This window comes from Leucoraja erinacea, chromosome 7, assembly GCF_028641065.1.
Source record: "Leucoraja erinacea ecotype New England chromosome 7, Leri_hhj_1, whole genome shotgun sequence".
NCBI lineage: Eukaryota > Metazoa > Chordata > Chondrichthyes > Rajiformes > Rajidae > Leucoraja > Leucoraja erinaceus.
This window is the reverse complement of record NC_073383.1, coordinates 76,649,782-76,676,406: the sequence shown is the minus strand read 5'-3', so window position 1 is coordinate 76,676,406 and position 26,625 is coordinate 76,649,782. Positions and strand designations below refer to the sequence as shown.

The 26,625-nt window shown below is 47.8% G+C and overlaps 2 protein-coding genes across 2 annotated transcripts in view; one reads left to right on the top strand and one right to left on the bottom strand.

Moving 5' to 3' along the window:
- The window catches only part of sema5ba (sema domain, seven thrombospondin repeats (type 1 and type 1-like), transmembrane domain (TM) and short cytoplasmic domain, (semaphorin) 5Ba), a 330,444-nt gene that overhangs the window by 128,636 nt on the left and 175,183 nt on the right, over positions 1–26,625 (top strand). Inside the window, 1 exon segment of the mRNA XM_055638824.1 lies at positions 25,455–25,660. Within this exon segment, the coding sequence (XP_055494799.1) occupies positions 25,507–25,660 (154 nt within the window). The 5' untranslated portion in view covers positions 25,455–25,506.
- Positions 1–26,625, bottom strand: part of pdia5 (protein disulfide isomerase family A, member 5) — a 370,444-nt gene that overhangs the window by 305,536 nt on the left and 38,283 nt on the right. The window lies entirely within an intron of this gene.

The following is a 26,625-nucleotide window of genomic DNA, read 5'->3' as shown; positions in this document are numbered from 1 at the left end:
AAAAATTGTAAATTATCCCAAGTGTGTGCAGGGGTAGTGTCAGTGTGCGGGGATCGCTGGTCGGCGCCGACTCGGTGGGACAAAGGGCCTGTGTCCGCGCTGTTTCTCTAAACTTAACTAAACCCGATCTGTTTGTACCCTTCTTTTTTTTTTAAATATAAATGTATTTATTAGAAGTATGTACAATACTGTGGGACCTTTTTTCAGGTGCCAAATATATATTGGCATGTTACATTTTATGTACAACTTCATTTTTATTAAATGAAAGAGAGAAAGGGAGACTAGATAATAGAGAATAGAAAAACGTGATATATAGTGTGTGAAAAAGAAAAGGGAGAAAGTAAGGAAAAGAAATAAAAAAGAAGAGAGAGAGAGGGAGAGGGCCTGGTCAAGATGACCATACGCGGGTCCAGGCAGCAGGCGATGGATGGTCAGGCAAGAGTCGGCTGCTTGCCCCTCTTTCGGGCCTACGTCCGTGCACGTGTGTCCCTGGAGAGGGAACATGCGGTGTTCACGGGGACTTTGGAGGTATTCCGTGGGCGCTGGTTGAGAGTATTGTGAATAATTATTGTAATGTTGTACTATAACGACACGATATAATGTAAGTTTGTTTTGTGTATGACTTGATCTGTTGTATTATTTGATGTGTTGAATAAAGTCTATGAAAAAGAAAAAAAAGGAGAGGGAGAGAGAGAGAGAAAGTAGAAGATGGGAGATAAGTATTTATATTCTTGACTATCTTTCACCCGGTCGTGAAACAATTGTTTTTTTTTTACGATTTTGTTGCACCATATGCTTCCAAGAAGTCAATAAATGGAGACCAACTCGTTAAGAATTGGTCTGGTTTATCGGTTAGGAGGAATCGCATTTCTTCAAGATGTGCTGTGTCCAACATATTAAATGTTGGACACAGCACATCTTGAAGAAATGTGCATAATCCACATTTTAAGCGTTGGTATGGGTTTATTTTTCCAAAAGTTGAGTATGAGTTCTTTTGCTATTATTAACCTATAATTAAAAAATGAATGTTGAAATGTGTTCAATTTATTCCCGTCTCCCGTTACTCCAAGTAATTTCAATGTTAGGCTCCATTTTTATCTTGAATAATTTTGTAAATATATCAAAAATATCGCACCAGAATTAATGGAGTTTTATGCAGGAAACAAAAGAGTGTGTTATAGTGGCATTTTGAGATAAACATTTGTCACAAATGGGAGAAGTATTTGGATAACATTCATTCAGTCTAGTTTTTGATTAAGACATGTGGTGTGGAAACAGGCCCTTCAGCCCACTAAGTCCGTGCTGACCAACGATCACCCGTACACTAGTTCTATCTACACACTAGGGACAATTTACAGAAGCCAATTAACCTACAAACCTGCATGGCTTTGGATTGTGGAACGAACTGGAGCACCCGGAGAAAACCCACACAGTCCCAGGGAGAAGGTACAAAATCCATACAATAGACAATAGGTGCAGGAGTAGGCCATTTGGCCCTTCGAGCCAGCACCGCCATTCAATGTGATCATGGCTGATCATCCCCAATCAGTACCCCGTTCCTGTCTTCTCCCCATATCTCCTGACTCCGCTATTTTTAAGAGCCCTATCTAACTCTCTCTTGAAAGCATCCAGAGAACTGACCTCCACCGCCCTCTGAGGCAGAGAATTCCACAGACTCACCACTCTCTGTGAGAAAAAGTGTTTCCTCGTCTCCGTTCTAAATGGCTTACTCCTTATTTTTAAACTGTGGCCCCTGGTTCTGGACTCCCCCAACATCGGGAACATGTTTCCTGCCTCTAGTGTGTCCAATCCCTTAACAATCTTATATGTTTCAATGAGATGCCCTCTCATCCTTCTGAACTCCAGAGTGTACAAGCCTAGCCGCTCCATTCTCTCAGCATATGACAGTCCCGCCATCTCGGGGAATCAACCTTGTAAACCTACGCTGCACTCCCTCAATAGCAAGAATAGTACAGACAGCACCAGTAGTCAGGATTGAACCTGGGTCACTGGTGCAGTGAGTCAGTGGCTCTACCACTGCACCACTGTGCTGCTTCTTGCTTTAAGTGTTGGTTTATCATTGTCAAAGTACCAAGATATTGTGCCAAACTTTGTTTGTGTGCTATCCGGTTAGATTAACCTTTACCTGAGTACGATCAAGCCACATGCAGGCACGTAGAGACAGAGAACTGCAGGTGCCCGTTCAGTTTTTTCCCCTTTTTCCTTCCGCCCACGATATTTAATATGTAAAAGAATATGTGATTCTGTTCCATTCTGTTTGTAGTTTGTTTGGTTGTTCGTTTGTTTGTCTTTTTGCACAAAGTCCGCGAGCATTGCCGCTTTTCATTTCACTGCACATCTCGCATGTGTATTTGACGAATAAACTTGACTTGACTTGATATCAAAGAGGGACATCAAAATACTGGAGTAACTGAGCGGGCCAGGCAACATCTCGGGGAGGGTCTGAGTAGTAGGGTCTCAACCCAAAACTGCAGTCTGACGTGGGGTCCTGACCCGAAACATCACCCATCCTTTTTTATCCAGGGATACCGCCTGACCTGCTGAGTTACTCCAGGATTTGTGTCTACCTTTCACATGCAAGGTCAAGAAGTCGTACACGCCAGAAGCATACCTGGGTACAGAATTCCTGCGTTCCATTTAGAGAGAAAAAGTGCAAGGTGTGCCATGAGGTTGGTTGGAAGATTGGGACTTCATCACTGGCTTATGGGAGGATCATTAAGTAGTCAAGTGTTTTATTGTCATGTGTCCCTGATAGGACAATGAAATTCTTGCTTGCTGCAGCACAACAGAATATGTAAACATAGTACATAACGGGAGAAGGAAAAAAGTTCAGCGTCTGTAGATACACACATGCACACATACTCAATAAATAAACAAATATGGTGCAATAATAATAATAATAGTCTAATGTAGTTCACAGCTTATTTGCTGTTGTGTGTAATAGCCTGATGGCTGTAGGGAAGAAGCTGTTCCTGAAACTGGACCTGACCCAGAATAGTAGTCTGACAATAGCAGGGATGAAGATGATGCCTGCGCCAGAGGATATTAGCTCTAACGAGAGGTTAGATGGATTGTTTTCCTTTTCCCAGTTTTCTTTTCTCACTTTCTGATATCACACACTTCCCTATTTATTTTCTATTCTCTTTCTGTCTCCTTTATATTGTTAAAAAAAAAAGAAGCTGTACATGAACTGTAACATGTCAATATATACTAGGTACCATATTATTGTGTTCAAGAAGGAACTGCAGATGCTGGAAAATCAAAGGTACACAAAAATGTACCAGCTGCTATGGTCAGGCAAACGCCTCCGTTGCCATGCGGTGAGAACGGAGAGGTTGAGAAGGAGTTTCTTCCCAGAGGCAATTCGCAATGTAAACGCCTATCTCACCAGGGGCTAACTCTACAGAACGTTTTTCCTTCCATTATTTATTATGTAAAAGAATATGTGTGTTATGATTGTGTTTATAATTTGTTTGGTTGTTTTGTTGTTTGTCTTTTGCACAAAAGTCCGCGAGCATTGCCACTTTCATTTCACTGCACATCGCGTATGTGTATGTGACAAATAAGCTTGACTTGACTTGACTTGACTTGAAATGCTGGAGAAACTCAGCGGGTGCAGCAGCATCTATGGAGCGAAGGAAATAGGTAATGTTTCGGGCCGAAACCCTTCAGGTTTCGGCCCGAAACGTTACCTATTTCCTTCGCTCCATAGATGCTGCTGCACCCGCTGAGTTTCTCCAGCATTTTTGTGTACCTGCCATATTATTGTACTTATTTCAAATTTAAAAAAAAAAAAAAAAAAAAAAAAAAAAGATGGATTGTTTCCTCTGGAACGCTGGAAGGTCGAAGTATATAAAATCATGAGAGGCAATGATAGTCAGAAGCTCTTCCCGAGGGTGGAATTATCAAAGAATAGAGGGTCTAACTTTCAATGAGAGGGGCAACGTTTAAAGGAGATGTGCGGGGCAAGTGTGGCTGGTGAGTAAGAAGCATTTAGACAGCTACATGGATAGGACCGGTTTGGAGGGATATGGACCAAACACAGGCAGGTGGGACTAGTGTAGATGGGGCATGTTGGCCGGTGTGGGCAAGATGGGCCGAAGGGCCTGTTTTCACGTTGTATGACTCTATGATTGCCTGGAACACGCTGCAAAGAATGGTGCTGAAGTCTGATATGATGATGGTTTGTTCAAGAGGCTTTTAGACAGGCACATGGATATGGAGAGATATGGACCAGGTGGAGGCAGAGGAGATTTGGCATCATGTACGGCATAGACATTGCGGGCCGAAGGGCCTGTTCCTGTGCTGTTCTGTTCTTTGTACTTGGCTTCCATTTGGCCAATAGACAGCAGGTGCAGGAGTAGGCCATTCGGCCCTTCGAGCCAGCACCGCCATTCACTGTGATCATGGCTGATTATCCACAATCAGTACCCCGCTCCTGCCATCTCCCCATATCCCCTGACTCCGCCATCTTTAAGAGCTCTATCTAAGAGTTAGATATCCAGAGAATTGGCCTCCGCTGCCTTCTGAGGCAGAGAATTCCACAGATTCACAACTCTCTGGGTGAAAACGTTTTTCCTTGCCTCCGTTCTAAATGGCCGGCCCCTTATTCTTTGCTTCCATTTCCCACTGGAGCGAATAAGTTCCTTCCCACACAAAAAAAGGCTTATTTCCAGCAATGAGCCTTGTTGTGTCAGTGTGACTAACACTCCCTGCAAATCTAAGCATTGTACATCACCTTCATCCATGACACCGATCACTTCGACAAAGGGCTCGAATATAATGGTCAAACATCAATTCCCTTTTACAAAACCATGCTGATTTTCGACGATTACCTTGAAGCTCTCAAAGCTCCTCACCGTAACGCAAGTAATAAAGGCGTCCAGCATTTTTCCACTGACAGATTCAAAGCCATCTGATCGGCACTGTTTGCTTTTTCTTTGAACGAGGGAGTTGCGTTCTCCAATCTGAGCATTTCCTTTACTGTTGCCTCTCTGGCAACACGGCGGCGCAGCGGTAGAGTTGCTGCCTCTCAGCGCCAGTGACCCGGGTTCGATCCTGGCTACGGGTGCCGGCTGTATGGAGTTTGCACGTTCTCCCCGTGACCTGCGTGGGTTTTCCCCGCAGGGTGCTCCGGCTTCCTCCCCAACACTCCAAAGACGTACAGGTTTGTAGGTTTTAGGAAGGAACTGCAGATGCTGGTTCACACCGAAGATGGGCACAAAATGCTGGAGTAACTCAGCGGGACAACCAGACCTCGGGTCCTGTCTGTGTGCGGGTTTGCACGTTCTCCCCGTGACCAGGTGGGTTGCCTCCAGGTGCTCCGGTTTCCTCCCACATTCCAAAGGCGTGCGGGTTTGCAGGTTAATTGGCTTCGGCAAAATTGTAAATTGTCCCTAGTGTGTGTAGGATAGTGTTAGTGTACTATCCTAACACTATTGCTGGTCAGTGTGGACTTGGTTGGCCGAATGGCCTGTTTCCTCTCTGTATCTCTAAATTAAAGTATCTTGAATCTCAAGTGTTATTGTGAGTCGGTCTTTAACTGGGATTTTGCCATTCAGTGTGTGTCTGTGTCTGTGGCTGTGTCTGTGTCTGTGTCTATTAGAGTTGCCAACTGTCCCTTATAGAAACATAGAAACATAGAAAATAGATGCAGGAGGGGCCATTCGGCCCTTCGAGCCTGCACCACCATTCAATATGATCATGGCTGATCATCCAACTCGGTATCCTGTACCTGCCTTCTCTCCATACCCCCTGAATCCTTTAGCCACAAGGGCCACATCTAACTCCCTCTTAAATATAGCCAATGAACTGTGGCCTCAACTACCCTCTGTGGCAGAGAGTTCCACAGATTCACCACTCTCTGTGTGAAAAATGATTTCGCCATCTCGGTCCTAAAAGACTTCCCAAGCCGGGACATCCTGTATTTTGGGCTAAGTTGGTTTGTCCTGTACAGAACCGCCCCTGTCCCGTATTTGACCGCTGCTACTCGGGTCGAGGGGACTGTCGGGTCGGAGCGTTGCGTCCGGCCCCGCCTCACCCGTCCCGACGTAGTGCAGCCCATGGAGTGCCGCAGCAGCAGCAGCAGCGCCTCGCCCGTGGACCCGTCGGTCAGCAGCCCGGCCAGCTGTCCGACCTTCGGACCTTCTCTTACTGCTGACACCACCACCACCCCTCCTTCTCATGGCCGATCATCAGTTCATGAGTTGGATGGGGTGCCGGGCCAAAACTCCTCAGCTGGCCATCCGGCTGGGCTTTGTGCGCAGTCCAGCACCCGGGCCAACTCATCATTCACCCAGCCACGGCCGAGTCGGTCAACGAACTGCCGTCGGGAATTTGTCCCGTATTTTGACCTATTTGTCCCTTATTTGGGAGTGAGAAAGTTGGCAACCCTGTGTATGGGTGATTGTGTTCGGCACGGACTCAGTGGGCTGAGGGGCCTGTTTCCACGATGTATCTCCACACTAAATTAAATATATTGGGTTCCTACTAGGGGTGGCACAACAGTGACACAGTGGTAGAGTCACTGTCTTACAGCGCCAGAGACCCAGGTTCAATCCTGACTATGGGCGCTGTCTATACGGAGTTTGGACAGAAATCTTTTCCACTCTCCTTCAACCTATGTCCCCTGGTTCTTGATTCCCCTACTCTGGGTAAAAGAGTCATAGTGCATTTACACTCATGATCTTAAGCCCTTTTTTCATGAGGCCCAGTTCATAAATTCATAAGTGTAAGGAGCAGAATTCGGCCATTCGGCCCATCAAGTTTAATCCGCCATTCGATCATGGCTGATCTATCTCTCCCTCTCAAAGCCCATTCTCCTGCCTTCGCCCCATAACCCCTGACACCCGCACCAATCGAGAATCTGTCTATCTCTGCCCTAAAAATATCCAGATCCAATATCTGTGGCAATGAATTCCACAGATTCACCGCCCAGCGTGCAGATAAAAATAACAGCATCACCAGTTTGATAACTCTGCTGTCAGGTTTCTGTGAGCCTTTTCCCAACGCTAAAAGGGCTCTGCGAAGATGCAAGTTGTTGCAAGTGGACTTGTTTAACGGCAGGAAGTGAAACGGCAGAAGGTGCATCGACCAGTATTCCCCCCCCCCCCCCCCCCGCTGTTTGTTCTCTGTGAGAGTTGGCACACAGCACCCTCCAAAAACCTGGAAAGTCCTTCAAAGCTGGGACTGCTGGCACGGCATAAAAAATCTGCAGTTGTTGTAGAACTAGAGGTCACCAAATAAAAATAAGGAGTCATCCAGTTAAGACAGAGGCGGCACAGTGGCGCAGTGGTAGAGTTGCTGCCTCACAGCGCCAGAGACCCGGGTTTGATCCTGACCACGGGTGCTGTCAATAGACAATAGATAATACACAATAGGTGCAGCAGTAGGCCATTCAGCCCTTCGAGTCAGCACCGCCATTCAATGTGATCATGGCTGATTATCCCCAATCAGTACCCCGACCCTCCCTTCTCCCCATATCCCCTGACTCCGCTATTTTAAGAGCCCTATCTAACTCTCTTTTGAAAGTGTCCAGAGAACCTGCCTCCACCGCCCTCTGAGGCAGAGACTTCCACAGACTTCCGTTCTAAATGGCTTACCCCTTATTCTTAAACTGTGGCCCCTGGTTCTGGACTCCCCCAACATGGGGAACATGTTTCCTGCCTGTCCAAACCCTTAACAATCTTATATGTTTCAATGTCTGTCTGTATGCAGTTTGTGTGTTCTCCCCATAACAGCGTGGGTTTTCTCCGGGTGCTCCGGTTTCCTCCCACACTCCAAAGACATGCGGGGTTTGTAGGTTAATTGTCTTCTGTAAATTGTTCCTAGTGTGTAGGATAGTGTTAGTGTACAGGGTGATCACGGGTCGGTGGGCCGAAGGGCCTGTTTCTGCACTGTTTCTCTAAACTAAACAAAACTCCTTTATCCAAAGGGGGATAATTTTTCTTAGGCATCTATCGGGCTTGGAGAAACAAGAGGCTGCAGATATTCACGATCATAAGACATGGGAGCAGAATAAGGCCAATCGGCCCATCGAGTCTACTCCGCCATTCAATCATGTAAGACCTATCTCTCCCACATAACCGCATTCTCCTGCCTTCTCCCCGTAACCTTTGACACCCGAACTAATCAAGATGCTTCATTCTTGAATGAATAATAAAATGATTGGAGGAACTCAGCGGGTCAGGCAGCATCTGTGGACGCAATGGACAGACAAGTTTCAGGTCAGGACCCTTAAGATGGATTGTAGTCGGAGAGGGGGAGGGGGAGCAAGCTGGAAGACAGAGGTGCAGGTGGGGCAAAGCCCGGTGAGTGATAGGTGGTTTGTGGTGGTGGGAGGGGGGGGGGGGGGGGGGGGGGGGGGGGGGGAGGGGGGGATGGTTGATCGGCAGATTGGGTGACAAGTGACATTTTGGGTCAGGCCACCATCTTCACTCACTCTTGATCTGAATTATTTGCCCGAGAAGATGCTGGAAGCAGATTCAATCGCCCCATGGAGTCCAAAGAAGTTAAATTAAGTTAATTAGATAAATCCGCAATAAATCTGGTGTTTAGATTGGTGACCTTGAAACTAGCAGATTGTCAGAAAAGTCCATCTGCTTCACTAATGTGTTCTCGGAAGGAAATCTGTGCTATTTGTGTCTGGCTCATTCAGACGGGTGCATGGATAGGACATGTATAGAGGGTTGTGCGTTGTCATGTATTGTCTCTCCGCTGGCTGGATAGCGCGCAACGAAAGCTTTTCACTGTACCTCGGTGCACGTGCCAATAAACTACACTAAAATATGGGCCAAATGCAAGCAGGTAGGTGGGACTAGTGTAGATGGGACATGTTGGTCGGTGTTGGCAGGTTGGGCCGAAGGGCCTGTTTCCACACTGTATCACTCTGTCACCATGACTACACATCTGCCAGTGTGGCTAATTCTAAACCGCCCCTTAAAATGACTCAGTTCAGGGGGGGCTAGAAACATAGAAAATAGGTGCAGGAGGAGGCCATTCGGCCCTTCGAGCCAGCACCGCCAGATAGGGATGGATAATAAATACTGGCCTTGAGATGTCCCATGAACAAATACATTTAAAAAAACAATTGCTTTCAAAGGATATGCAATTCATAGAGATACTGTAAGACTATGGGGTGGCACGGTGGCGCTGTGGCAGAGTTGCTTCCTTACAGCGCTGGAGACCCGGGTTCGATCCCGACCATGGGTGCTTGTCTGCACGTTCTCCCTGTGACCTGCGTGGGTTTTCTCCGGGTGCTCCGGTTTCCTCCCACACTCCAAAGACGTGCAGGTCTATAGGTTAATTGGTTTCGGTAAAGATTGTAAATTGTCCCCAGTGTGTTGGATAGTGCCAGTGTGTGAGGATCGCTGGCCGGCACGGACTTGGTGGGCCGAAGGGCCTGCTTCCCTGCTGTGTCTCTAAAACTGAAATTAAACACTAAACCAAGCGGAAAAGAGGATTTGACAGGATCTGTGATGGGAAAAGTTGTACAAGTCAACCCGGCAGTTCTTGTACACTGAAATCAGCTATGGTAATCGCCTGTGTGGAGATATAGCATGATCTCAGTGGGCTGAATGGCCTGCTTTTATGTTTAGTTCAGTTTAGTTTAGAGATACAGCGTGGAAAAGGGCCCTTCAGCCCACCGAGTCCGCGCCGAGCAGCGATCACCCTGTACTCTGGCACTATCCAAGAATTTACAGAAGCCAATTAACATACAAATCTGTACGTCTTTGGAGTGTCGGGGGAAAGGCACGCAGGTCACGGGGGGAGCGTGCAAAATCCATTCAGACAGCACCCGTTGTCAGGATCGAACCCAGGTCTCTGGCGCTGTATAAGGCAGCAATATCGCTGTGCGCTGATTTGCTGAGGCAACAATAATGAAAATCAAAAATCAAATTATAAATGCTCAGAATATGAAATAAAAGCCAGTTGGTGGAACATCTCTATCCCTTGCTCCTCTGTGCCACCCTTATATATTCACTTGCTCCCTCTCACTCTCCTGAACTGCAGATACTGCCAGCCTACCCAACCATTGCAGATCAGACCTCGTGCACCTATAAATGCATGTGTAAACTGCAATTAAAAATAGTTTGATTTAGGTGCAGTGCAGACAGTCAGAAGCAATTTTTTTCCCCATGATAGAATTGTCAGATACCAGAGGGCAGAACATTTAAAGTGAGAGAGGTAAAGTTAACAGGAGATGTGCAGGACAAGTGTTTCCACACAGAGGGTGGCGGGTGCCTGGAATAAGGTTGCCAACTGCCCCATATTAGCCGGCACATCCGTATATTGGGCTGAGTTGGTTTGTCCCATACGGGACCGCCCTTGTCCCGTATTTGACTGCTACTACTTGGGTCGAGGGGACTGTCGGGTCAGAGAATGGAAACTGATGATCCTTTGGTGTATTTGAAAAGCGCTAATAATTTCAATGCACACACAAAAAACTAGAGTAACTCAGTGGGTCAGGCAGCATCTCTGGAGAAAAGGAATAGGTGACGTTTCGGGTCGAGACCCTTCATCAGGTGTCGACCCAAAACGTCACCCATTCCTTTTCTCCAGAGATGTTGCCTGACCCACTGAGTTACTCCAGTTTTTTGTGTTTAGATTCGGTTTAAACCAGCATCTGCAGTTCCTTCCCCGACACAATAATTTTAATGTACTTGCTACTTAGTAGTTGCGTGAAGTGTTCAACTAGGTGAAGGTTGGGTTGACCTGTGAGTGCTGAATGATGGATGTTTTTTTCAGTCTGCCTTCGTCTGATAATTTGGAAGAGCCTTGAATATCTCCAGCCTGTCACTGTACCTGGGCATGTTGACGTGGGTTACCAATCTGGCTCGCTGTACTCCAGTCTGTGCCCTCCCATCTGCACGCAGTGACTGATGGACTCAGAGTCTGTTCTCTCTGCTGGTTCCCACTCGAAACCCGCGGTTCGTTCGCGGAAGAAGAATGACATTGGACCTCACACTCGACAGGCCAGTTGGTGTTGGCAAGGTCTTCGACAAGGCTACTGCCACAGCTCCAATCCCATCCACCGGGTACCTTGAGGAGAGAACGAAGATCAGCTCGGAGGTTAGCGGCCACGGTGGCGCAGCGGTAGAGTCGCCGCCTTACAGCACTTGCAGCGTCGGAGACCCGGGTTCGATCCCGACTGCGGGTGCTTGTCTGTACGGAGTTTTATACGTTCTCCCCGTGACCTGCGTGGGTTTTCTCCGGGATCTTCGGTTTCCTCCCACACTCCAAAGGCGTACAGGTATGTAGGTTGATTGGCTTGGTGTGTGTGTAAAAAAAATGTTTCTAGTGTGTGTGTGAAGGACAGCGTTAATCATGTGCGGGGCTCGCTGGTCGGTGCGGACTAGGTAGGCCGAAGGGCCTGTTTCCCCGCTGTAGCTCTAAATAAGAAATTAGTTGAGGCCAGTTCGTTGGCTATATTTAAGAGGGAGTTAGATGTGGCCCTTGTGGCTAAAGGGATCAGGGGGTATGGAGAGAAAGCAGGTACAGGATACTGAGTTGGATGATCAGCCATGATCATATTGAATGGTGGTGCAGGCTTGAAGGGCCTACTCCTGCACCTATTTTCTATGTTTCTATAATACTAAAAATTAAAGGATGCAGCATGTAAACAATCCGAATAAAGGCCCCGTAACGTCGCCTATCCACGTCCTCCACAGATGCTGCCTGACCCGCTGAGGGACTCCAGCACACAGGGTTCCAGAATCCACAGTTCCTTGCCTCTCCAGGGAAACAGGCCCTTCGGCCCATGCCGACCATCGCCCGGTCACTACTTAATACTGATCTGCCCATTCCTGAATGTGGCTTTGCTCCTGTTGCGTCAGAAACAGCGTTGAAACTGGCCGACCATCGATCACCCGTTCACGCTGGTCATGTACTACCCACTGTCTCATCCACCCCCTACACTTTCGGGGAAAGTTGACAGAGGCCAATAACCAACAAATTGTGGACTCGGAGGGCATGTTGTCAAGCTGTATCTCTAAAACTAAACATGAAATACGAGAGGACACAGCTTTAAGATGAGAGGGGCAATGTTTAAAGGAAATGTGTGGGGCAGGTTTTTTTTTACACAGAGGGTGGTGAGTGCCTTGAACTCACCACCCTCGTGCGTGCAGATGGGAGGGCACAGACTGGAGTACAGTGAGCCAGATTGGTAACCCACGTCAACATGCCCAGGGGTGGTGGTGGAGGCAGGTGGTGGCTCCAGAACCAGGGGCCACAGTTTAAGAATAAGGGTTAAGCCATTTAGAACGGAGACGAAGAAACACTTTTTCTCACAGAGAGTGGTGAGTCTATGGAATTCTCTGCCTCAGAGGGCGGTGGAGGCCGGTTCTCTGGATGCATTCAAGAGAGAGCTAGATAGGGCCCTTAAAAATAGCAGAGTCAGGGGATATGGGGAGAAGGCAGGAACGGGGTACTGATTGGGGATGATCAGCCATGATCACATTGAATGGCAATGCTGGCTCGAAGGGCCGAATGGCCTACTCCTGCACCTATTGTCTATTATCTATTGTCTATTGTCTATTGTCTATTGATACACGATTACATTTAAGAGACCTTTAGATTGGCACATGGATATGCAGTGAATTGAGGGATCTGAACTGCAAAAGACTAAATTATTATTGGACTATATTTGTTATTTAGTGAACTGTTTTATTCTCTTCCCCCATTATGTACTATGTTTACATATTCACATATTCTGTTGTGCTGCAGTTAGTAAAAAATTAATTGTTCCATCCGGGACATATGACGGTAAAAACACTCTTGACTTGACGTGATATGGACCATGTGCGGAAATGGGATCAGTCAACAGTGGCGTCGTGTGTGGCAGAGATCAGGACTAGTGTCAACGAGTATTCTAGGGTCGGAGTAGACTCGATGGGCCGAAGAGCCTGTTTCCATGCTGTTTCTCATGCAACCGTACGCTAGGCAACATTCAGGAATGTGCGGAGAAACATTTCAGCCGCGATGGAGCAGGGGTAGAGTTGATGCCTTACAGCACTGCCTCTCAAACTATTTCACTGTCATTCACCCATGAGTCTTTATCACACATTTTCATTCACCCTTGGCTCAATTTTCTGCTGTTTTTTTTTTGTGATTTTTGTCTCATTCTCCCTTGTGCATAATTTTATATACAATTTATTTTGTCACATGAGCAAAATAACATAAATTAATTCATTCCTTATTTTATTCAACTTTTTGATCACCAACACACACCTGCCTGCCCTGGAAAGAGGTCTATAGTTCTCGTTGCCTGCGGAGGGCATCATGCATACTAAAGGACTCATCTCATCCCGCGCATCACTTGTTTGCCCTTCTGCCCTCAGGAAAGCGTTGCAGGTCCATCAAATCACACACCACAAGATTAACAAACAGTTTCTACCCCAAGGCCATCACGGCTCCGGACTCTGCACTGAACACACAGCCCCCATAGCCAATATCTTGCACTGCCACACCACAAGACTGTGAAATCTTGCACATTCTGACTTGACTTGACGTTTTTCTTGTTTCCATTGTCGTTACTATTTATCTGATACGTTGGAGCTCCGCTCGGGCAGTGCGCCTGAAATTTTGTTGTATGTATTTACAATGACAATAAAATAGATTATTATTATTATTATTATTATTAATATCATTATTATTATTATTATTAATATCCTAAAAAAAATGTAAAGAAAACTAGGAATGAAAAAAAAACTTTAAAGGGCCTGTCCTACTTACACGATCTTTACAGGCGACTGTCGGCACAAGTGATAGGTCGCTGAAATTTTTAACGTGTTGAAAATTCAGCGATGACCAGAAAGACGCTAGGACTTTTTGGAGACCTGTATGGTTGTGAGAGGTCTCCTGTGGTCCTTAGTGGGCTCCAAAGAGTTGTAGTGCCTTTCTGGTCGCCACTGAATTTTCAACATGTTGAAAATTTTGGCGACCTATCACTTGTGCGGCAGTCGCCTGCAAAGGTCGTGTAAGTGGGACAGGTTTTTCATTCCTAGTTTTCTTCACATATCTTTTTAGGATGTTAATAATAATAATAATAATAATGATAATAATAATAATAATAATAAAGTCAAAAAGGCACAACAGAGGATATACTTCCTGCGGCAGCTGAGGTAGCACAATCTGCCACAGGCAATGATGGTCCAATTCTACACGGCCATCGTGGAGTCTGTTCTCAACTTCTCCATCATGGTCTGGTTTGGCTCAGCCACCGAGCACGACACCTGGAGGCTGCAGCGAATCGTCCGATCAGCAGAGAAGGTTATTGGCTGCAACCTTCCCTCCATGTGAAGCGAGCGGGCAAGATCATCTCTGACCCCTCTCACCCTGGCCACAAACTCTTTGAATCACTTCCCTCTGGAAGGCGACTCCGGACTGTCAAAGCTGCCACAGCCAGACCTAAAAACAATTTTTATCCACGAGTAGTTGCTCTACTCAGCAGCCATAAATCTGGTCTCCCTTTCATCTGGTATTTTGTTGGTTCACATGCTTGATCGATAGTGTTTTATCATTAATGTTTTATTATTATTAATGTTTAGTGTTTTCTGAGTCATTTGTAACTGTCACTGTATGTCATGTTGTTACTTGTGGGCGGAGCACCAAGGCAAATTCCTTGTATGTGAATACTTGGCCAAATAAACTTACTTACTTACTTACTAAGAATGATTAAAAAAAAACATCCAACCTCTAAGCACTGGGCTTCAGTCTGCATCCTACCCTTTCGGGCTTTGATCACTGCAGTTTTTCTCTTGGAAAACTAGCTCAGAAAACCCATGTAGTATGTGATTTAATGTATTAGTATCCAACTAATATAACTTCCTATAAATCTCCCCGACTAAAGTTCACGACACCAGCAAATATCAAGTTTGGTCGCTAAATTGCTACACACAGTAAAGTTACAGTTCAACAGTTGCCCACGGCTATCCGCCAGTGTTGCCACATAAATTTATGACCCCACTCAGCTCGCCTGGTCTTCCCTGAAAGGTTATATTACAGTAAATTTGGGAAATATCCTGCTACTTTGAAATTAGAAAACCATAGGTAGAGAGAAAAAAAAACATATCAAATTTCTAGCTCAGCTACCATTAAAACCAATAAGAGCTTACTAACCACTTTACTGGCAATGCTTTTTTAAGTATGGGGAAAAAAATATATAAATACTAGACCAAGTGCAGACCCGTTGGGTCTGTTCCCCCAACGTGCGGTTGTGGGGGGAGGGGGGGTGAGGCGGCATGCAGCATCACACACACTAACTATCCCCCCCCCTCCCCCTACACTCACGCTAATTACCCCCCTTGATATTATATTAATATTATTAATTTGCTCATTTTACCCCATAAACACCCTATCTACTGACGCATAGCCCCCATGGAGAGGAGAGGGGGGGAGAGGAGAGGAAAGGGGGGGGGGGGAGGGAGGATAGGGAGGGAGGGAGGATAGGGTGGGGAGAGGAGACGTGGGGGAGGGGGGGGGGGAGGAGAGGGGGGGGGGGAGCGGTGGGGAGCAGGCAGGGGGAGGAGGGTGGAGGGAAGGGGGGTAGGGGTGTGGGGAGGGGGAGGGGTATTTAGGGGAGGAATGGTGGGGAGGGGAGGGGGGGAGGAAAAAAAAGAGGGGAGAGAGAAAGGGGGGAGTGGGGGAGAGGAGAGGGGGGGGGAGAGGAGAGGGGGGGGGGGGGGGGGGGGAGGAGAGGGGGGGAGAGGTGAGGGGGGAGAGGACGGGGGAGAGGAGAGGAGGGGGGGAGAGGTGGGGTAGAGGAGAGGAGAGGGGGGGGAGGGAGGGAGAGGAGGGGGGGGGGGGGGGGGAGGGGGAGAGAGAGAGGAAAGGGGGGAGAAAGGGGGGGGAGAGAACCTAAAAAACATTATAGAACCGAGAAAGACACATTCTGAAAGCATTGTAGAACCAAAAGAGACACTTTTTGCAAACATTTTCGAACCAATAGACACTTTTTGCAAACATTTTAGAACCAATAGACACATTCTGCAAGCGTTTTAGAACCACTAAGGCCACTTACATTTGAGTACACATGTGTTCAGTGTTATTCACAGCTCAGAGAAACGTGACCCTCTGCCTTCCTCTATCTTGAATAGACTGTGAGGCACACCACTTCCTGGTTTTATAGTCCCTCCCCCCTGCTGCCAGCAGGGGCAGCAGCGAGAATGGGGAATTTTGTAAAAACATTAATATCTCTGTCATTTTTCATCGACGAGAAACATCCTCGGCACATATACGGCGGAGGGGGGCTCTGAGCAAGGTGGCCAAAAATGACGGCCATAGGTGGCGGCGTTCTCTCAGAAATCACAGCACAGATGGCCAAAACCGGTCAAGAACAGACTTTTAGTAATATAGATCTGAATATATTGTCATTCACCTCTCTAGTTTTATACGCCCCAAAATAATATAATTCGCCCTTGGGTGAACCATTCACCAGTTTAAGAATCACTGCCTCACAGCGCCAGAGACCCGGTTTCGACCCTGACCACGGGTGCTGTCTGTACGGAGTTTGCACGTTCTCCTCTTTAGCTGCGTGGGTTTCCACCGGTTTCCTCCCACACTCTAAGGGCGTACAGGTTTGTAGGTTAATTGGCTTTGTGTCATTGTAAATTGTCCCCAGTGTGTAGGATGATGTTAGTCCAGTGAACCGACGTCCCTCTCCTCCCCTCTACTCTCCTCTCCTCTCCTCGCCCAGCCATCTTTGTGTCCCAGGAGTGCCTACTGCAGCGCTGGGGGCATTGCCCTGGTTCACCCTCCTACCGCCCCTTTGTTCCCCGTGTCCGTCGTCTCCGTCCCGGCTACGCCGACCGACGGGCCTCCGGGAGGGTCCCGGCTGAAGCTGGAGTTCCTGCATCGACCGCCGTTTAGACGGTGGCAGCTCTAACGCCTAACCGACTGATGGGAGGTGGCAGAAAAGTTTGAATCTGGTGTATCGCAGGCTAGGGAACAGCAAAGCAAGCCAAGATTCCCACTGCCATTCCCGATCCGGAGATCGTTGCCAATGGTTTTTGGGGATTGATGAGCAACTGCTTTGCCCTTGATGACTGGAGAAACGCCAGCTCTGCTGGAAACTCGATGGTTTCTGGAGACTTCATCCCACAGCCCCCATTTCCAATTACTCCACGCTATCAAAAAGATCCAGGCCGCATTTGGAATAGTGTGAGCAATCTTGTGTGCCATATCTGAGGAAGGATGTGCTGGCTCTGGAGAGGGTCCAGAGGAGGTTTACAGGATTGATCCCAGGGTTAACGCACGATGAGCGTTTGTCGATACTGGGCCCACACTCGCTGGAGTTTAGATGAATGAGGCGGGACCTCATTGAAACGTACAGAATGGAGAAAGGCTTGGATAGAGTGGATGTGGAGAGGATGTTTCCACTAGTGGGAGAGTCTAGGACTAGAGGCCATAGCCTCCGATTTAAAGGACGTTCTTTTAGGAAGGAGATGAAGAGGAGTTTCTTTCATCAGAGGGTGGTGAATCTGTGGAATTATTTGCCACAGACGGCTGTGGAGGCCAAGTCAGTGGATATTTTTAAGGCTGAGTTTGACACACTCTTGATCAGTACGGGTATCAGGGGTTATGGGGAGAAGGCAGGAAAATGGGATTAGGAGGGAGAGATAGATCAGCCGTGATATAATGGCGGAGTAGACTTGATGGGCCAAATGGCTTAATTCTGCTCCTATCACTTATGATCTTATGATCCATTTCAGTTTAGTTTATTGTCACGTGTACAGGGGTACAGTGAAAAGCTTTTGTTGCGTGCTATCCAGTCAGCGGAAAGACAATACATGATTACAATCGATCCATTTACAGTGTATGGATACATGATAAGGGAATAACCTTTAGTGCAAATTAAAGCCAGCCAAGTCCGATCAAGGATAGTCTGAAGGTCACAAATGCGGTAGGTAGTAGTTCAGCACTGCTCCGAGCCGACCAGCCACCACCCCCCCCGCACATTAACACTATAACTCACTAACTAGGGCCAATTTTACACTTATACCGAGCCAATTAACCTACAAACCTGTACGTCTTTGTAGTGTGGGAGGAAACCGAAGATCTCGGAGAAAACCCATGCAGGTCACGGGGAGAACGTACAAACTCCGTACAGACAGCACCCATCGTCAGGATCGAACCCGTGTCTCCGGCGCTGCATTTGCAGCAAACTCTACCGCTGCGTCACCGTGCTGCCCTCCATTTTGGTACACATGACAATAAGAAACTCTTAAGCTGTCAATTCCTAATGGGTCCTGTGCAGTCACTCCTTATGTGTGGAGGGACTAGGGTTACCAACTGTCCCATATTTGCTGGGACATCCCGTATATTGGGCTATAAATTGGTTTGTCCCATAGGGGACCGCCCTTGTCCCGTATTTGACCGCTACTACTCGGGTCGACGGGAATGTTGGGTCTGAGCGCCGCGTCTGGCCCCGCCTCACCCGTCCCGACGTAGTGCAGCCCGTGGAGTGCAGCAGCAGCAGCAGCAGTGCCTCGCCAGTGGCCCCGTCGGTCAGCAGCCCGGCCAGCTGTCCGACCTTCGGGCCTTCGCTTACCGCCGACACCACCACCACCCCTCCTTCTCACGGCCGATCATCGGTTCATGAGTCGGACGGGGCGCTGGACTTTGCGCGCCGGGGCCAGAACTCCTCAGCTGGCCCGCCGGCTGGGCTTTGTGTGCAGTCCAGCACCCGGGACAACTCATCATTCACCCAGCCACGGCCGAGTCGGTCAACGAATTGCCGTCGGGAACTTGCCCCTTATTTTGACCTTTATTTGGGAGTGAGAAAATTGGCAACACTAGGAGGGACTGTGATCAAATCCATCCAGGGCATTGGTGATGGGGGTGGCACAGTGGCACAGCAGTAGAGGTGCTGCCTTGTGAGGTAAATGGTGAAGGACTCAATGATACCCAGGGCAGATCAGGAGAGATTCTAGGAACTAGGATTGTTTCCCCTATGCTGGAATAGTGTAAAGACAAAAGATTTACGAGGATGTTGCCAGGACTCGAGGGACTAATCTACAGGGAGAGTCTGAGCAGGCTGGGACACTAATCCGTGGAGCACAGGATGATGAGGGGTGATCTTAGAAACATTTAAACATAGATAATAGGTGCACGAGTAGGACATTTGGCCCTTCGAGCCAGCACCGCCATTCAATATGATCATGACTGATTATTCAGAGGCAGCAACTTTTCCGCTGCGCCACTTTTTCACCACAGTCGTGCAGGTTTGTGGGTTAATTGGCTTCTGTAAATTGTCTTTAGTGTGTGTGGGAGAGTGCTAGTGTGCGGGGTGATCGCTGGTTGGCGTGGACTCGGCGGTCCAGGCTGTAGCTCTAAACTAAACTACACTAAACAGCTCACATCCTGCAGATGCTGGTTTAGACCGAAGATAGGCACAAAAAGCTGGAGTAACTCAGCGGGACAGGCAGCGTCTCTGGAGAGAAGGAATGGGTGACGTTTCGGTACTCTGAGCTACTCCAGCTTTTTGTGCCTATCTTAGGTCACATCCTGTGCCAATCTCCTCAATCATTCCCCATTCCCCCTGACAACAATTTCAGGCAAGGGATCAATCTGCTGGAGGTTCACCTCACCGCCTGCAATAATAAGCAGGGCAGAGGCATGCGACACACAGCTGTCTACTTAGTCCGACTCTCCTCTCCCACTTCTGCAGCCCCATAACTTTTTATTTATTCACGTAATTTGGGGAATTAATGTTGAAACCACTTCCACTGCCTTCTCGGACCAGGGAATTGTCCATTGTATCAACTTACTGAGTAAAACGATGATGCTGTCTAGGAAGGAACTGCAGATGCTGGTTTAAACCAAAGAAAGGCAAAGATAAAGAAATGCTGGAGTTATTATAATAATAATAATAATAATAATAATAATAATAATAAATTTTATTTATGGGCGCCTTTCAAGAGTCTCAAGGACACCTTACAAAAATTTAGCAGGTAGAGGAAAAACATGTAAGGGGAATGAAATAAATAGTAGAGACATGACTAGTACACAAAGTAAAGACAGAATACAATTCAAAACACAATATGAGGCAATTAATGCACAGATGAAAATTATGCCCCTGTCCCACTTAGGAAACCTGAACGGAAACCTCTGGAGACTTTGTGCCCCACCCAAGGTTTCCGTGCGGTTCCAGGAGGTTGCAGGTGGTTGCCGGAGGTTGCAGGTAGTGGAGGCAGGTAGGGAGACTGACAGAAACCTCCGGGAGCCGCACGGAAACCTTGGGTGGGGGACAAAGTCTCCAGAGGTTTCCGTTCAGGTTTCCTAAGTGGGACAGGGTAACTCAGCTGGACAGGTAGCATCTCTGGAGGCAATTCGGACTGTAAACGCCTATCTCACCAGGGACTAACTCTACAGAACGTTTTTCCTTCCATTATTTATTATGTAAAAGAATATGTGTGTTATGATTGTGTTTATAATTTGTTTGGTTGTTTTGTTGTTTGTCTTTTGCACAAAAGTCCGCGAGCATTGCCACTTTCATTTCACTGCACATCTCGTATGTGTATGTGACAAATAAACTTGACTTGACTTGGAGAGAAGGAATGGGGACGGCACGGACGTTGTGGGGCCGAAGGGCTGTTCTGTGTTCTACGTACTTCTTTGTTCCATTTTTTTTTTGCCGCAGTTTGATTTACGCTTTCAGGATTAATTTGAGCAGCCTTGAGATTTTGACGGCGTATTTACACAGGGAAATAATAAAACGGGCGACACTGCCGGAGTAACTGGAGAGCTTTTCAAGCTGCAAGGTTTCAATTAGATGTGCGGGCCCCAGTGACCTTTCCGAGAAATTGATTCAAGAGCACAGCAGCTGATGGGAGGCCAGATTACTACAACACTTCCTCTTCATTCCCTCCCTTCAACCCACTCCCTTCTCCAAAGTGTTTGGGCCTTTTCCAACGATACATTGAGTGGGGAAAGAGAGCGGAAGTGTGAAATCAGCCTTCCAGTTGATCCGGCGTCGAGTTTGCGTTGAGCCCCCGTCCCACTTAGGAGACCTAAACAGCAACCTCTGGTGACCTTGCCCGCCACCCAAGGTTTCCATGAGGTCATCGGAGGTTTTGGTCACTCTCCCTAATGTGCTCACCCAAAAGGGGTTTCCGCGGTGGTCGAGGCTTCATCTAGGTTGCTGCTATTTTTTTTCATCATGATTAAAACCGGCCTCCACTAAAAATAGGTTGCCGTTTTAAAAATCCATAATTTTTTAGTCGCAGGTCTAGTTGAAGCCGCTTTTCGTCATAGTCGAGGAAGGTTTTCAACATATACGTGGGAGGTGGTAGGAGGTTGCAGGTCACCTCGACCTTTGCTTATTTTTTGGGTGGTGGGCAAGGTCGCCAGAGGTTGCTGTTTAGGTCTCCTAAGTGGGACAGGGGCTGTATTAGGGCTTCACTTATTAAATAGGTGGATAGAGTTCTGTGTTGTTCCAGGCAGTCGCTGGACGGAAATGCCACATACAAGAAGGCATCGTTTTAAAGTGGGAGGGGAAAGTTTTGTTTAGTTTAGGTACAGTGAAAAGCTTTTGCTGCGTGCTAACCAGCCAGCGGAAAGACAATACATGTTTACAATTGAGCCATTTACAGTGTATTGATACATGATAAGGGAATAACGTTTAGTGCAAGGTAAAGCCAGTGAAGTCTGATCAAAGTTAAGGGGCTGTCCCACTTGGGCGACCTGATTAGCGAGTTTAGAAGAGTTTAGGAGAGTTTGAAAAAATGACTTGTTGAAGACCTCCTTCGACTATGTAGAAGACTAGCCTCGACTAGCTACGACTAACTTCGTTAAAATTGGACACCGGATAGTGGAGAGTGAAGCCGACCTCCTTAGACCTCCCTTTGATCATGATGAAGACTATCTATGACTATCTACGACTACCCTCGATTACCTATGACTAACATGCCGACCTACCTCAACTTACTACGACCAAACCTACGAGTAAAAAAAGTATCGATTTTTTTTTTTTCCATGGCAACCTTTTGTTTACCCACGGGCATTTTTTAACATATTGAAAAAAACACCGCGACCTAGCTGACGCCTCGAGTAGGTTTGAGACCAGTCACAAGCATGAAGGAGAGTTACGAAGACCTCCTACGACCTCGTTCCGACCATTCTGCGAGTGTGAGTCGAGGGCAAACTCGCCGGAACTCGCGGATTAGGTCGCCCAAGTGGCCCAGGCCCTTTAACCCGAGGGTCTCCGATGAGATAGATAGTAGTTCACCACTGCTCTCTGGTGGTGTGGTAGGATGATTAGAGTCAAGGTTTAGTTTAGAGAAAGAGCACAGTAACAGGCCCTTCGGCCCACTGAGTCTGCACCGATCAGAGAGATTACCCCGTACACTAATGGGCCTGTCCCACTTGGGCGTTTTTTTGGGCGACTACAGGCGACTGCCGCAAAGTTTTCAACATGTCGGCAATTTGCTGTCGTAGGTTGTCCTTGGTTGACGTAGGTGTTGTTGTAGGTTGTCGTAGGTGAATTCCATTAGAGATAGTCCCTGGCCGATTCGGAAACTCCAAGCCACTGAGTGTGTTCTTCTGTTCCGATGCCGGAGTTTCGATCATCCCGGCGAGAGGGCCTGTACATCGGGCCGTCTGTAGCCGCGACTGCAGATGGCTCAAAGGCCCCGACCACGGGTGAACAAAGAGTTAGATGACTGAACTGTGTTGCCCTCCCTCACAGTGGGGGAACGTTGAATCCGCTGTGTGGGGACGTTCATTTTAACCTCTATCGTGTATTGTGTTCTTTTTATTCGTATGGTTGTATGGTAACTCAAATCTCACTGTACCAATTGGTGCGTGTGACAATAAATGTGAACTTGAACTTGACTTGGCAGTCGCCTAAAGAGTCGCCTAAGTGGGACAGGCCCATGACACTATCCAACACGCGAGCGACAATTAACAATTTTCCCGAAGTCCTACATTAACCTACAAACCTGTACGTCTTTGGCGTGTAGTTGGAAACCAGAGCACCCGGAGAAAACCCACACAGTCACAAGAAGAACGTACAAACTCCGTACAGACAGCACCCGTAGTCAGGACCGAACCCGGGTCTCTGGCGCTGTGAGGCGACAACTCTACCGCTGCGCCGCCCAATTCCTGTTCATTCCCCCTGTCTAATCACCTCTTTTCCAAAACCAAAGTGTTTGTGTATTTTCGAGTGATAGGTTGACTGGGGAGTGAAAGGGAGTGTGAAATCACTGAGCCAGCCTTGGAGATGATCATTGAGTTTGTGTTAGTGGCTCACGTAAGGGCCTGTCCCACTTGGCAAATTTTTCCGGCAACTGCCGGCATCATTGACTGACGTATCAGGTCGCCGAAAAATTTACGGCGTGACGCGGCGCGATGACGTTTGACCCGCGGTGATTTCTCAAGCGTCGCAACATTTTTTTTGTCGCTGCTGGATTTTTGAAATGTTCACAATCTTTTGGCGACACTGATATGACGCCGGCTGTCCCCGAAAAAAATCGCCAAGTGGGACAGGCCGTTAACTAAATAGGTGGGGAGAGTTCTGTGCTGTTCCATGTTCTCCGCTGAAGTGTCGACAAAGAGAGGCGATAGGAATGTTTGTTAATCTGGAACTAATAACATAAAGTATGTAAGATTGTCCGTGGTGTGTAGGATTCACTGGTTCAATGTAGCTTTAATTGTCACATGCAACCGCGCGGTGAAATCCATTTCGCATATATTACACGTGCGGGCGCAATCATTAATGGCGCCATTATTCAAAGTCTTGTCGGCCAGTACGCTGGATGTACTGGAGCAGTTCCCGCAAACTGCCATCCCACTCCTTTCCTCTCCTCTCCTCTCCTCTCCTCTCATCTCCTCTCCCTCTCCTCTCCTCTCCTCGCCTCTCCTCTCCTCTCCTCTCCTCTCTCCTCTCCTCTCCTCTCCTCTACTCCTCCCCTCTCCTAGCCTGTATTCTTCCCCCTCTCCTCTCCTCCCAAACTCCTCTCCTCTCCTCTCCTCTCCTTTCCTCTCCTCTCTCTCTCCTCTCCTCTCCTCCCTCCCCTCTCCTCACCCTGCCATCTTTGTGTCGGCCTCCAGGGGGGGGGGGGGGGGCTCCTGCAGCCGAGCTTGAGGGCTGTGCAAGTGTACGGGGTGATCGCTGGTCGGCGTGGAATCGGTGGGCCGAAGGGCCTGGTTCCGCGACGTATCTCTAAAGTCTGAAGTTTAATTTTAGTTTTGAGATATAACCATATAACCATATAACAATTACAGCACGGAAACAGGCCATCTCGACCCTTCTAGTCCGTGCCGAACACATAATCTCCCCTAGTCCCATATACCTGCGCTCAGACCATAACCCTCCATTCCCTTCCCATCCATATACCTATCCAATTTATTTTTAAATGATAAAAACGAACCTGCCTCCACCACCTTCACTGGAAGCTCATTCCACGCAGCTACCACTCTCTGAGTAAAGAAGTTCCCCCTCATGTTACCCCTAAACTTCTGTCCCTTAATTCTCATGTCATGTCCCCTTGTTTGAATCTTCCCTACTCTCAGTGGGAAAAGCTTTTCCACGTCAACTATGTCTATCCCTCTCATCATTTTAAAGACCTCTATCAAGTCCCCCCCTTAACCTTCTGCGCTCCAAAGAATAAAGCCCTAACTTGTTCAACCTTTCTCTGTAACTTAGTTGCTGAAACCCAGGCAACATCCTAGTAAATCTCCTCTGCACTCTCTCTATTTTGTTGACATCTTTCCTATAATTAGGCGACCAAAATTGTACACCATACTCCAGAATTGGCCTCACCAATGCCTTGTACAATTTTAACATTACATCCCAACTTCTATAGTCATGCTCTGATTTATAAAGGCCAGCACACCAAAAGCTTTCTTTATCACCCTATCTACATGAGATTCCACTTTCAGGGAACTGTGCACAGTTATTCCCAGATCCCTCTGTTATTCTTCAATTCACCTACATTCTTCAATTCCCTACCATTTACCATGAGATACTGTGCCGGACACAGACCCTTCGGCCCACCGGGTCCGTGTTGACCGGCGATTCCCGCACATTGGCACCAGCCGACACGCTCTATGGACAGTTCACATTTAAACCAGGCCAATGAACCTACAATCCTTTACGTCTCTGGAGTGTAGGAGGAAACTGCGAATGTACAAATGAAGAATATACAAACTCTGTATAGCTAGCATCTGTGGTCGTGATCAAACCCGGGTCCCTGGCACTGTAAGCTGTAAGGCAGCAACTTTACTGCTGTGTCACCGTAAAGTCTAACGTCTAGTGTGAATGGTGATGGTCAGCATGGACTCGATGGGCTGAAGGGCCTATTTCCGCGATGTATCTCTAAACTCTAAAAGCTAGAGCGAATGGTGATGGTCAGCATCGACAGTGGGGCCGAAGGGCCTGTTTCCGTGTTCTATCTCTATACGAAACTAAATGAAACTAATCTGCTTCCTTTCAGACTGGTCTCCCAGATGCCGCCACCTTGGTAGCCGGGACACACGTGGGCCACCATGGAGGGCGGGCGGCTGCTCACCTGCTGCCTCTCCCTCCCCTGCTTCTTGCTTCTCATCGGCTCCAACATCTCGGCTTTCCTGAGGGCAGAGGAACAACTGCTGATCCCGCTGCGATGTGGCAAGAAGGAGCACCCCTTGGTCCTCTTTAGAGGTGAGCAACCACAACCGTGTCTGAGGAAGGACGAAAAGCTGACTCCGACTCTCTCTCTGTGACTCCCTCAACCTCTCTGACTCTCTCTTTCTCTCACTCATTCTGACTCACTCTTTAGGGCCTATCCCACTTACACGACTTTTTCGGTGACATAGGTCATTGCAGGTCGCTTAAAATATTCAACATGTTGAAATTCCAGCGGCGACCAGATCAAGGTACGACTCTTTGGGCGACTACTCACGACCATACAGGCTTCACCCCGCGACATGTCTCCTGTATGGTCGTGAGTCGTCTCCTCAGTCGCCCAAAGAGTCGTAGCGTCTTTCTGGTCACCGCTGAATTTTCAACGTGTTGAAAATTTTCGCCGACCTGCGACGACCTATGACGGGTGCCGGCAGTCGCCGAAAAAGTCACTTAAGGCCACGCCGACCATCGATCACCAGTTTTGTGTTAGCCCGCTTTCTCACCCACTTCCGACGCATTCGGGGCAATCTGCAGAGGGCCAATTAAATCTACCAACCCGGATGGCAGAAACTATAGATCAACTAAGGAAGTAACGTTGGTTTAGACCGAAAGACAGACACAAAAAATCTGTAGTAACTCAGCGGGACAGGCAGCATCTATGGAGAAAAGAAATAGGTGATGTTTCGGGTTGAGATCTTTCTTTAGGTCTTGGGTCTCGACCCGAAACGTCACCCATTCATTTTCTCCAGAGATGCTGCCTGACCCGTTGAGTGAGTTACTCCAGCTTTTTGTGTCTATCTTCGGTTTGAACCTGCATCTGCACATTTCGTCTGAGGAAGGATGTGCTGGCTCTGTAGAGGGTCCAGAGAAGGGTTACGGGAATGATCCCAGGAATGAGTGGGCTAACGTACGATGAGCGTTTGACGGCACTGGGTCTGTACTCGCTGGAATTTAGATGAATGAGGCGGGGGACCTAAGTGAAATTTACTGAATAGGGAAAG